Here is a 12,913-nt window from a genome sequence, read left to right on the forward strand (position 1 = left end):
GGCGACCTTCACAAAGCAGCGGGCTACAAGGACGCACTCACATGCGTGCACGTGTCACGCAGTGGTATGCGAGCACTATGGTAGAGAACAACAGTGAATCTACAGTCTGTGTGGTGTAAAATACATATGCATGCACACAATACAGTGACAGAATGGGATCATTCTGATGGCTAAAAGCAGCCCACTGACCCTGAGGCCGTTATGCAACATCAGCTACCACCCCCCACCACCCTCTCCTCTACCCAGTGGAGATGGAAGAGCTTATCTTCTCCATCTCACCTCCTCTCATCTATCAATCGTTTCTATCCCTCTGCAATCACACAGCTCAACATCACATGCACGTCCTGCTTCAGGACCCACTGTAGCTCCGCAGCTGATCTCTGACAGTCTATTAAACTCAGCAAATACAGTATGTGCCGCTCATAAACCCCCTCATAACCCTGCCCTGACCCATCCACTTAAGATTAAAGTGTCTGTCTGCACGGCCAAAGCCTTTACTGGGTTACACTAAAGGCTCTGACCTTTTCTTTTACTGCCTAAAACAGCCACAGGATTATAAGTAAGGTGCCAGCTAGACTGAGAGCGACACACATTATATAAAGAGCATATGTGTTTACAGTCAACCAATGACATCAGTGACAAGACTACTGATGAAAATATTACATGTTAAAGGTAAGCATCAGGACCACTAGAACTGTAAGGACAGAAATATTTTACTTAATAGTTCACAAAAATCAGAAAAACTTTGAAAGTGGCTATATTGGGCTATGTTAGGAAAGGGGGGTTTCCCTTTCCTTTAATGTGTTGTCTAGCTTTCTGTGCATTTAAAAGGTTTGCAACGTCACAAAGACTTAAGTCCATACCAAAGGGAGTTTCTAACTCTTTCAGAAAACACTGCTCCTGAACTGCCTGAAACACCTTGTTTGTAATGCAGCCTTTGTTCCATCACAAAATTTGCAATTTGGTGTTGCAGCTATGGGTAGGTTTAGAAAAGTAAGGTGTTTTTGAACATGAAAGCATGCAAACCTACTCTAATAAAAACACAAAATGAAAGTATGAGATTGAAAATTAGCGTACTATGGCCACTATCATTATTGAAAGTATGGGAAAGATATCCGTAAAGATGATTAAGTAGTTTATTCAGTTTTTCAAAAATGTGATAACCCATATTTAGTGTATTGGTTGTTCAAATGGAGCTACTTGTTACTGGCAGTATGAGTCTGTATTTGTGCGACCTCATAGGATAACCTATTCACGCCCAAATCTAAGCGAGCATGTGACAGATGGTGCCATGCAGGAGGTCACTATTTTCAGCATTAACAGAGACAAACTCACAGCTTCCATAAGATAATGATAAGACGTACTCTAACCAGTGTGTGAGATCAAAATTGGGATAAAACAACTGTGACATTTAGGTTCTAATTTAGCAAAATCACAGTGTGTAGCTGTGGGTGAGTCAAACATCAAAAAGTGTCTTTATTACCCTGATTATAAACATGTGATCTGTATTTCAGATTGACTTCAAAGCTCTGTGTCAGATGGATCTCTCTGCCAGCAGTACAGTACAGACTCACTGAGGTGGTAATGACCCATGATCTCTGTTGACACAAGCTCCTCCTCACATCACACACAGCCTGTGACTCTGCGAGCAGATTGTTTCAGCTCCGCTCCGTCTGCCTCAGACTGGTTGGAGATGACCAGGACTGGCTGAAGCAGCACAGGGTGCCGTCATCCTCCTCCAGCCAGAACCCCCCACCATTGCTCTATATTTGAAAGGGACAGTTCACGTAAATAAAAACACATTGTTGTGAGTAGTTCTGCGTAGGAATTATTTTCTGTTTGCCAGATGTATATTCACAGATCTATTCATGAATGAGAGGCTCGTGTCTGACGGCACGAGACATAAATGTTAACAGGTTTCTCCTTGACTGAGCTGTAACCTCTCATACATGAGATGAAACTGCTCACAATAAAGTCCTGAGTAAATGAGTTATGATTTGCAGGAGACATTTCTCTTGAGTTTTTCAAATGTAATTTTCTGATTAATATGTTGGAGAGAAGCCGGACATATATAAGCCGATATCTTTGAAACTCTCCCCTGCAACAGATACATTCTTTCAGACTAAGGGAAACAAGTTTATAGGCATGTTTAGAGGACTCTTGTGTCTTGGCTGCATGCCATACCATCACAGGATGTTTCTACAGTGGGCGTCACATCCTGCAGATTTACATGGCATTTAAATTTTACGTCAGCAGGAAGTCTTGTGGTTTCTTTCTTCAGATGTGTGCTTTAATACCAAATCATGCATAAAAGACGACGCAGATGTTAGCACAAACCAGTCTTTAATCCCCCCCAACAAACTGTGGACAAGACATACATACAAGATAGAGGTATCCAAACATGTCAAATAACAATATTAATCCATATCATTATTATAACATTAAAATAACATGGAATGTAGTACTCTCCATTCACATTCTTTTTTGAACTTTTAGTTTATTTTATGAAACAAGTCAAATAAAGAAAAACCTCTATATCGTCTGTCTCTAATTATGAATATAGTCTCTTTGAGTGAAGATGAACAGGGAAAGAAGGATGGCAGAATGAAGAGGCTACTTCTCCTCCTCCTTTGTCGACTGTCCTCGTGCACATACAACTCCCGCTCTCTCACATAGCCCTGTCTCAGTGAAAACACACACTGCTTTAACAGTTTCAATGCATGTTTGTGTGTGCAAAATGCTGATACCTTCTTTGGAATTGGACACAAGGAAAACATTTCTACTGCTTCGAGACTTGCTTCTATTTGTTGCTGCCTAATCTTTTTGTCCTACCGGTGGGTACAGCTGGGTTAAACAGGATGATGGCGATGGGGTAAATCACTGCGTCAGTCACACAGATGGCTGTTCTATGTTACCCGGAGACAGAAACACACAACAGGAACATCGAAGCACCAATGGCAGAAACAGGAACATGGTCCGATGACAGGCCAGCTACAACAAGATCTTATTCTGAAGAGGAGGAGAGGAGGACTCTCCCTCCTCTTCTTCTGTAGTCCAGTTCTCCTCTTTTCTTCCAAAGGTCGGACAGAGTGCGTCAGTCTTCAGTCTTTACTGTGGTTCTCCAGCTCAGAGATGATGTTGATCAGGTTCTGGAGACCAAAGAGGTAGCCGCTGTCCAGGCCCTCGTACACCACTGTGTCCCCCTGGAAATGTCTGCAGGTGGTGTGGGCGAAATCGATCATCCTCACATCCACCACAGGGCTATGAGAGTCTGAGCGGGAGAGAAGAGACTGACCGATGCCCGAGCTCCCGCCACTGCTGCTGCTGCCATCGCTAGATGTGGAGGGGCTGTGAGGAAAACTGAGTGCACCCGCTACTTCACCCACCTCCTCCCCTTCCTCCTCCTGCTCCATTATTTCTGCTTCAGCCTCTGCCTCCTCCTCGTCCTCTTCATCATCATCTTCTTCAGAGAGGCCGTCCTCGGTATGTTGGCGCGCATGTTTCCGGTGGGGTGCTCCGTCGTAGATGATGAGCAGGGAGCTGGAGTAGAAGCGGTACGATTCACAGGCTTCCAGGGCGGCTTGCATGTCCCTGAGCCTGCGCAGCACTGGGGACAGGAGTTCACGTCGCAGACGGCGCCCGCTGTGGAAGAACTGGAACAGAGCTTCCTTGAAGTCCGGCAGGGTCAGCCTGCGGCCATGGAACTTGCTCATGAACATCAGCTGGCCTGTGTCAGAGCGGTACACCTGAAGGGATGAAGAAACATGGAGAGGTTGGAAAAGCAGAACAGGAGTAGGGTTTTCTTTTTACCATTTATTTATTTTCTCTCAGACACAATGCACATTGATCAACATCACTTCAAGTGTGCCAGAGTTAGGCAAAATGCTAATTTTGAACTGTTGTCCCTCAGCCAGATGTTAACTTGGCCATTAAAACAACAAATAAAACACAACATAGAAGGTTTGCCAGAGAAGGCAAAACATGAACAGCTACACTAGATAAAATTAATTAAAATAGTAACCACTTATATAAGACCCGAGATTTGTTTGACTTTGTCAGTGGTCAAGGCCTAAGAAAAAAAAAATGCCTAAACAAGATCAATACAGCGCTGCACCATCAGCACCATATTCTTTCTGATACTGACAGCATTTTGTTGGCTCTTTTTCCACTTGGATGGATGCTGGATCACAAAACATAAAAAGTTAAAAGAAAAACATCTGTACATCTAAACATTTCTGTTACGAGGGTTTATCAAGCACACTGTGTGCAGATCTGTTTTTTTTTTTTTTTTTAACTTAGAATTCCTGCTGGCAGTCAGGCTATTAAAGAAATGGATCCAACACAAGACAAACAAGATATAATGTGTTCATTAAACAACTTTAGAGGTGCTGGTAAGTAGATTTTGTAATTGTTGGACAGAACATATATACGATATAGATTTTCTCATCTCATTCCACCAGAAAGTGACTAAATCTATTTTCCAAAATGTCCAAAGATGGGTTATGGTTAAAGCCCTAACTCTTAACAGAGCTGTTAACACTGAGGCCAGTCTTGACTCGAGGCTCACCTGCATGCCAGAGAGGCAGACTCCTATTGTGGATGCCGTGCTCTGCTGACACTTGCGGATCTTGACGGCCTTCTTCTCCTCCGTGGCGTCATCTCCATGCTGCTGTGTTCCCATCTTCAGATCCAACACACATGGCATCATGTGCCGCCACGTCAGGTTCTCCAGCAGGATGAATTCTGAAAACTAAGTCAAGGAAGCCAGAGCCGAAAAACCATGGCCTTCGTCTAGACTAATCAGCTTACAACTTAAAACTGCTTGGCAAGGTTAGATTTAAAAAATACTATGTACCTCTAAGCTTTTCTATCCACAAGTTTAACTTCATTCACATGAATGCTATTATTATAACAAGAGGTGCAGACAAGTCACAGCGATATCAAGTAACTAATGGGAGTGCTTTGGAACAAAGACATTGATAGTTAGACAGTGTATTAGATGACGGGCCTCAGGTACATGCTGAAACCACTGATAAACATGTATAAGTTTCAACTGCATGTAAACAGGCAGATATCCAGGTGTCCTGGTGGCTCAGTTGGCCGGACACACGCCATGTCCTCTGGCCTGGAACCTAAGAACAATTAATCCTGTCTCTTAACACTGTGATACTGGCTGTTGGCAAATAAGCCATCTAAAAAAAACAATGCAGTCCTCAGTCAGCGAAAAGATACTGTACTGGTTACGGTGCTTGGCGTTCTCCTTCATCTTCTGCAGGTGCTGCTGTTGACATTTAAGGCTCCAGGGATTGTGTTTGAGCTGTGGTATGGCATTACTGTGACTGTGCTCCAGCCTGTAGTAGAGCACCTCGGTCTGCCTCAGCCACTCCAGCTCCACATCCTCCTGCAGCTTGTGACCACTGGATGGCAGAGGAACAGAGAAACTCATCAGGCACAAAGGAGAAAGAAAAAACACAGACTCAGTAGCCTAACACACACCTGGGCATATTGGTTACAGCTTTGGTATATACATGGTATATACATATCGGGATGTGGTATAAATAGCGACAAAGAAGATATATGAAACAGAAAGTCTTGGTGGATAAACAGGTTAAACACAGGACTTTCATCAAGGCAACTGACTTTTGAATCCCCTGTGAGACAATTTTTTTTTCCAGTTTTTAACTGAGAAATGTGGATGTACTTTCTTAGTGAGGCTCCAAGGTGATGATAGGTGAAGATTATTTACAGTGGTTGGGTACCATAACTCACTGGTTCCTATACAACCAGTACATAACAGACTGAATCACACTGCAGATTACTGTGCCTCATTTCTGTGCCACACGCCTGAGCTGTCAACTGAAGAAGTTGGTCACTGGCACGGACATTACGGACACGTCACCAAACGTGCCTATTGAACATTTCCGCAAGAGTAAATCTATATGGCTCTGGCAGCACATAGCCTTCCATTACCCACAGTAAACATGGTTGAAATGCAAAGCTAAACAGTTTACAATCTGGCTGTGTATCATTCGTAAGGATTCCAAAAATTGGGCAGGACATCCACCAACACAAAGAGCCATTCTTTAATGTCATCACTTTGTGCTTGTTTTTTTTTAAGTTTTGCTTCAGGCACTGTTTAGGAACGGTACCACTTTCTAAGTTTTGTTTTATCACCATTATCAGAAAAAAAGATACACAACTCTATTATTTACACATTGTAGAGGATGGAAAATGTCAATGTTGAAATATGGTCTAAATGTGAACAATCAATCAACATCTTCAAGAGTCAGTGTAAAAACGTTTCAATGTAAAAACGATCACTGGGCAGTGATGAAATGTTATACTGAAAATGAATAGGCAGCCACTTTCACTCCTCATTTATTTTCATCCTTCCAGTCATTGTCCACTATAGGCTCAGTGGTGACTTAGTTTTGCGTTTGTGTGTATATGCACGGACATCCATCTTCTGTTATGTAACCCCGAGGCTGTGACCCTCTCTCTGACTGCCAGTGTCAAGGATCAGCCTCTCGCAGCATTTCAAGCCAGTTTTGCCTAAGGTTGTACGTGTAAATCAAAACGTGCGTCATCAGTCGATTAAAGTGAGTCTTCAGACTACAGCTTTACCATTCATGGAAAACTAAAGATTGCTTTAAATATATCATGGTTGTGTAACAGTTCTGTAGTGATCAATGCACCATGTTCAATTCAATTTAACAAGAGCATCGAGAGACAGTAAGTGTGAAAGTGACTCACTTTGCCCCCGTCTAACATTGATGCATTGACTACACCTTCCTTCCTCTTTAGAATGAGTAATAAGTCCCTCAGTGTTCTGCTGTTTCTCGTTTAGGACATTTTCTTTCATCTCACCTCTTGTCCTTGTCTTTACGAGAGTGGCGGCTGCGGCCATCTTTGCTGTAATTTTCGCTGTCCACAAACAGAGAGGACGCCATTGTTTTCCCCCACTTGAGCATCTCGCTTTTGGACTCGCTGTCTGCCAAGGGGTCCTTGTTCTCAAGGTCTGCTGCCGAGTCACTTTGGAGGGGGTAAGCGATGAGGCAGAGGTTCCCTTCTTCATCCTCCTCGAAGCTCACTGATACCACACCTGAGAGCAGGAGAAGCAGAAGGCAGAGAGAGACATCTGTTAGACATTTGTGTCATGGCACAGTGAGGAGGTTGTGTTTCTGATAAAGAATCAAAGCTGACACGATAACACGAGTGCTTAAGTGCTAGGAATCTCTTATCCCCATCCAGCTTAGGAGTGACACTTGCAGAGGAGTTTCTACACCCACATCTGTTTCAACAATACCTGGACAAAACTATGACAGATGAGAAAGGATGGGACAAAGATGCTGAGCTATCAAAGCATCACAGAGGACAGAATGAAAGGACAATCAATCAATCAATATCGATAAGCAGGCATTGTTTTTTAATGATGTAAACCCACACACAAAAACAAACCATGCTCTTAAATAGGTTCAATGCTAAAAATTATACAGCAGCATAAAGTAAATCACAGCCCAAACACAAATGACACAAGGCTATAAAATTAAAGTCAGTTCCGTTTATTACCACAGATTTCATCTCACACAAAATTATGACCAATGTACACATAGCATAAAGAAATTTCAAAGGATCACAGCACACATGAAAGAACACAGAAAAATAGATATGCTTCTAGTCCATGAGATCCCAAACTTTTTCATGTCAAAGACCCCTAACAACAGATGCACATTAGACCATGGACCCCAATTTGTGTCCCAAGAAATGCTCTCTGAGGATTTTTTAAAAATACATTTAAGTTTGAAAAAAGTCTTCATAGTTATAAATGATCGAACTAGGCTAAAAAAAACACCTAACCCTATTGCTTTCCTTGTTGTGCCAACTTCAAAAAATGTGTTAAAATATGCCTGTTCCTAATTTTGCTGGGGACACCCTAGAACTCACTCAAGGACCCTCATCGATCCCCAGACCCAAGTGTGAAAACCACTGTGCCAGTCTACAGGCTTCAACTGTAGACAAAAAAGTAAAACAAATAATAGCCAGCATGACAGCTGTTTGTACCATAAACAGTGGTGTGCCATAATATGGCTGAAAGTGAAACCAAAGTTAGGTAAAGAAGAGGACTGAACTGAAATGTTAAGTGAAAATAAAGAGGTAAAAATTCTGACATGGAAAAAAAAAATTCATGGCACAGGAAGGGAAAGGGAAGATGGGAAATATGAGACAGATTTAACATCCCCCCATGATCACATGAGTTTCTGTGAAGCTCAGTGTTTTGAAAAGGGGCATGTTATGTCGCAATTTAATCAAGTGTTTCCCAAACTTTTTACAGTCTTGTTTCCCCTCAGATGTTCAAGATCAGCTACATAAACTCATTCTCATGTTTTTTTTCATGGTTGTAAGCCTCTTCCACACATCACATATAGCCTGTTTATAAAATCCACTTGAAACTGTGAAATACTGAATGCAGGTTAATGAAACAGATGTGTGTGAGAACATACATATATGTTTGCATTTGAAAGAGGCTGAGTCTTCAATCACTTTCCACACACAGCCTGTTTGTATTTTGCAAAGCACATTTTTTCTACATCAGTTCAAATACCCCCGGGGTACATGTAGCCCAGTATGGGAATAGGGGATTTAATCTCTATCACAGATGACAAATCCCCCACAAAAAACGTATTTTTAATATGTGTGACAGATGCACATGTACACTTACATGTCACATGACATATTAAACCCATATAATATGCTCTGTTTGCAAATGTCACAGTTTTTAAAGATCCTAAACAGTGTGTGGTGGAGGTTTTGTTACCTACATTGACCTTTCAGATGACCTCATTGTCTCTGTCCAGCAGCTCCTTGGATTTCTGGATCTGAGTGAGGAAGAATCCCAATTGCCTTTTCACCATGCTGGCTGTGTGCCATAAAAAAGAGCTTGTCTTACCTGTGCCAGTACAGCCTCCTACAAACAGGACATCACATTCAGGTGGCCTGTTTGTAGCAGGCCAACTTGCAGGCTCAGTTGCAGTACCCCCCTGTGGCACAGTTTGGTACGTGCTGCTGGCAGGCGCCTAGAAACAACATCTGAGCAGGAGCAGGAAACTCTATTTCTTAAAAATCTCAAAATTTACACCTGCAGAGATGCAAGGCAGGTCTGCAAAATATCTACTCCCACCTGGATGCACACACAGAGCCGTGAAAAGAAGACTGAGAAACGTATAGCACCACAACACAACACAACACAACACAACACAACACAACACAACACAGCAGGCACAACACAGGTTAGAAACGTCTGGTTTGCATTACCTCTATACTGTGGGGTGAACGTCCTCATTGCGGCAGGTAGACTCTTGTAAAACTGATGTTCTCGGGGGATGAGAGGCTTGCAGATGGTCTGCTCCCCGAAGCGCAGGACGCAGCAGTGTCCCCCCACCTGGTGCACGAAGGGCTCAAGCATCACCCCTTTCTCCATGTAGCACTGCTGCTGGTGCTGCAGCTGGTGCTTTTGCTTTTGCTCTGCATCCACAGCCTTCTGCGCCTGAGCCTCCACAGCCGGACCCATCCTCCTCTGGCCCTGACCGCACTACGGTGGGCATTAGCCTCCTCACGCACGCACACACAATGTGGTGGGGGCCCGATCTGGCAGGAGTACACACACACTCACTCACACACTGCAGATCCACAGAGGTCTAGTCTCATTCAGGGTGAAGGTTTCTTTTTAATTTATTCCCACAATGTCTTCAGAAGCTGTTGTTGTGATGATGATCTGATTTGTCTGTGCTGCTGAGGATTCTGCTGGTCGAAAACAAAGGACAGGAAATAGAAGAGAAATAGGAGAAAAAGCCAGGATTTAGTGGATATTTAAGTCCTTTTAAAGTCCAGATGAAACAGAGAGCCACAGAAAGTCCTCTGAACGTTGATGTTTGGACAAGCGCTGCAGCGTCAGATAATGCAAATAGAGACAGATCCTGCTTGTGCCTCCACTGCAGACTGGATGCTCTCTGACAGCTGAGGGCTGGCTCACCACTGGTAAAGCTCTCACAAGCCCGACACTCGGACCGCCCCCGTCACAAGCCATCCACCAATCAGGAGCACCCAAAGCAGGTTGTTGGGTGGTAACCCTTCGAGGGAAAGGAGCAAGCAAACAAAGACGGTAGTGGGAGGGGGGAGTCTGGGGGAAGGGAGAGACGGGAAGAGGAAAGAAGAATAAAAACAAGAAGGGAGGGCAAAGCTGAACCCAGCTGTTTTTGTCTCTGAGATGTCAGCAGGGTTTTAACAACCTGACAGAACAAGCAGCAATAGTTCCTCATATAAAGTGAGGTGTAGGGAAAGATATAACAAAACAAGTGGGGAACAGAAACACAGAAACTGACATGCAGCACAAAACACACAGTAGTCAAATAAAAACAAACATACAGTAGTCAAATATAAAGCTACTAACTACACAGAAAATTTAGTTAACAGTTTTGGTATGGTGACTTAACATAGTGCAAAAGAAAGACATCTTCATTTTAATGCTGTCACACTTAGGTAGTGGTACTTTTTCCCTACTTAAACATGTTTTTCCACATTATGCATCTTAAGCTGCATGATAAGGTTAGACAGGGTAAACACTCTTTTCAAAATTTTATCCGACTGATGTATCTATCTAAAATACTGTTTGACTGATAGAAAACTAGGGATGTCATGAAAACAGATACTTTGGTACCAAGTTGATGCAGAAATTTTGAAAACTTGAAAGTATTTATTTTTCTTACAGTACTGTCGGTAACAGACATTCTTCTTCTGGACCAGACGGGCATATATGCCAAGTGTTATAGTCTACCATTAAATGCTGAACAAAGAAGAATGCCTACCGGCACGGAACAGCAGCAGCGCACTGACGATAGCGTGGCTGTAACCACAGCTAAGCCTCGACTCGTTGAAAAGAAAAACATTTACAGAAGTACTTTGGATTAATAATAAATTTGCTGAACTTTTCAAATGAAAGCATGAGTAGACTGATTTCAATTCATAATGTTACATAAACAATGTACCCAAAGTGTTATTCTTGATGTGCTTATCCTAAAATACATGTTAACTTTTGACACAGCTGGTATTGCTTCGTAGCCAGCTATGTTCCATGACATTTGCAATGGCTAAATACTAAAAGCTACTGTGTTCAGGCTAAAGTTTTGGGTTGGGCCAATGAATGATGCCATTGTCTATCATGATGCCTGACAGTCAACGTCCACTGAGTCCTAGAAATTCAGTTTTAATTTCAGGTGGTAAAGAAAAACAGTAATCGCTGCATTTGATCATTATTTTGTGTTTTTTTACTGTGGTATCAAAATGGGCATTGGGTATATATTGTTGAATTTCACTAGTACTGCTATTGACTAAATTTCTGGTATTATTACTCTAAGTAATCATATTTTAATGTTACTAAAACTTTTACATTTATAAAAAAATATTCTTACAAAACAGCATCTAATTTAGATTCTACAAATGTATGCATACACTGATATGTTTAACAGCTTTGACAATTTCTATGTTTTATGTGCTGACAAGACATACAAATATAACAGAGCATATTAAGAAGAATTAAGGATTTATAGAAAGAGTAGAAGATGAAAATGGCAACAGAGGTCAGGGTGTGGTGTTATGAAGACAAAGTGGGAAGATGTGAGGGGGATTGCTGAGAGCTCGTGCTGCAGCCAGAGTGGAAACTATAATCCTCATCTGGCACCCTCCAAGCAATTCTTGTCATCGATTATTGTAGCAGACAAAATAACATCTGATTAATCCAGTCACTAACTGCTGCCTGTCTCCATTCATGTGAGTCCACCTTTTAACTGCTGGTGGGGAAACACAACACAGATGAGTGCATGATGTATTATTACCAAAGCATATAAAATGTTCATCAATGTTTGGTCGCATGTCTGTAGACTCTAAAATATCATCATGTGTTTTTTTCTTTTTTGCATATGTGCAATGGTGTGTTTGTTTGTGTGCACATTTGTGTACATTTGTTCTTTACATTACAGTTGTATACTGGCTGGTTGCACACTGAATGGAGTCAGAAAGCCCAGCACTAATCTCACTAATCCTGCCCTTGAAACATAAGAGGAAAATAGGCCATGATGAAAAACAAGTAGAAAATAGCCACAGTAACACTTTAACACATGTATGTGCTGCGTACATACAAACCTCAATTTCATAAAGTTGAGATGCTGTGTAAAATGTCAATAAAAACAGAATGCAATTATCTGCAAAACCTTGTAGACTGATATTCAATTGAATACAGCACAAAGACAAGATCTTTTATGTTCAAACTCAACTGAATTTTTTTTTTTTTGCTAATATACACACGGTCCAGAAAAGTTGGGACAAAACACCTGTTTTGAACAACACAGTTCATAGCTGCTTCTACAAATGCAAGTTAAGACTCTACCACACAGAGAAAAAGCCATATATCAACAACATCCAAAAATACCACCAACTTTTCTAGGCCCGAGCTCATCTGAGATCTGACACAAAGTGTGCTGTGGCCTGACAAGTCCACATTTCAGATTGCTTTTGAAAATTATGAATATCATGTCCTCCGGGCTGGAGAGGATAAGTGCAATCCAGACTATTACCAGTGCAAACAGTATGAACTTTTGAAATTCATTTTTTGTTTCAAGACAGTTCAATATACAATAAAGGTGTTCTTATTGATGGATGTTTGTGTTTGCATTGTAAGAACGCAGCACAAATGAAAAGTTATGATTTGTTTGTGGGCAATAAATGTAACCTGTTAGTGGAAATTGTCAATTTTTTGCTTTAACTCATTATTATGAAGTACATTTGATTGCACAGCATTAAAATTATAGAGTAATGACAGTTAGATTGGTTCTCTGTAAGCGTCGCTTTGACTATGCAATTC

The 12,913-nt window shown here is 41.8% G+C and overlaps 1 protein-coding gene across 1 annotated transcript; it reads right to left on the bottom strand.

Moving 5' to 3' along the window:
- Nucleotides 1-2,326: 2,326 nt before the first annotated feature.
- LOC146331250 (inositol hexakisphosphate kinase 2-like) lies at nucleotides 2,327-10,021 on the bottom strand. Its single transcript, XM_084728895.1, has 5 exons — nucleotides 9,313-10,021; nucleotides 6,868-7,102; nucleotides 5,233-5,417; nucleotides 4,568-4,743; nucleotides 2,327-3,746 (listed from the first exon to the last, which is right to left on the bottom strand). Exons 1-5 carry the CDS (start codon nucleotides 9,566-9,568, stop codon nucleotides 3,102-3,104), a joined length of 1,497 nt encoding a protein of 498 aa, XP_084585021.1. The 5' UTR covers nucleotides 9,569-10,021; the 3' UTR covers nucleotides 2,327-3,101.
- Nucleotides 10,022-12,913: the final 2,892 nt, after the last annotated feature.

Source organism: Lutjanus erythropterus, chromosome 2, assembly GCF_056507025.1.
Source record: "Lutjanus erythropterus isolate fLutEry1 chromosome 2, fLutEry1.hap2, whole genome shotgun sequence".
Taxonomy (NCBI): domain Eukaryota; kingdom Metazoa; phylum Chordata; class Actinopteri; order Lutjaniformes; family Lutjanidae; genus Lutjanus; species Lutjanus erythropterus.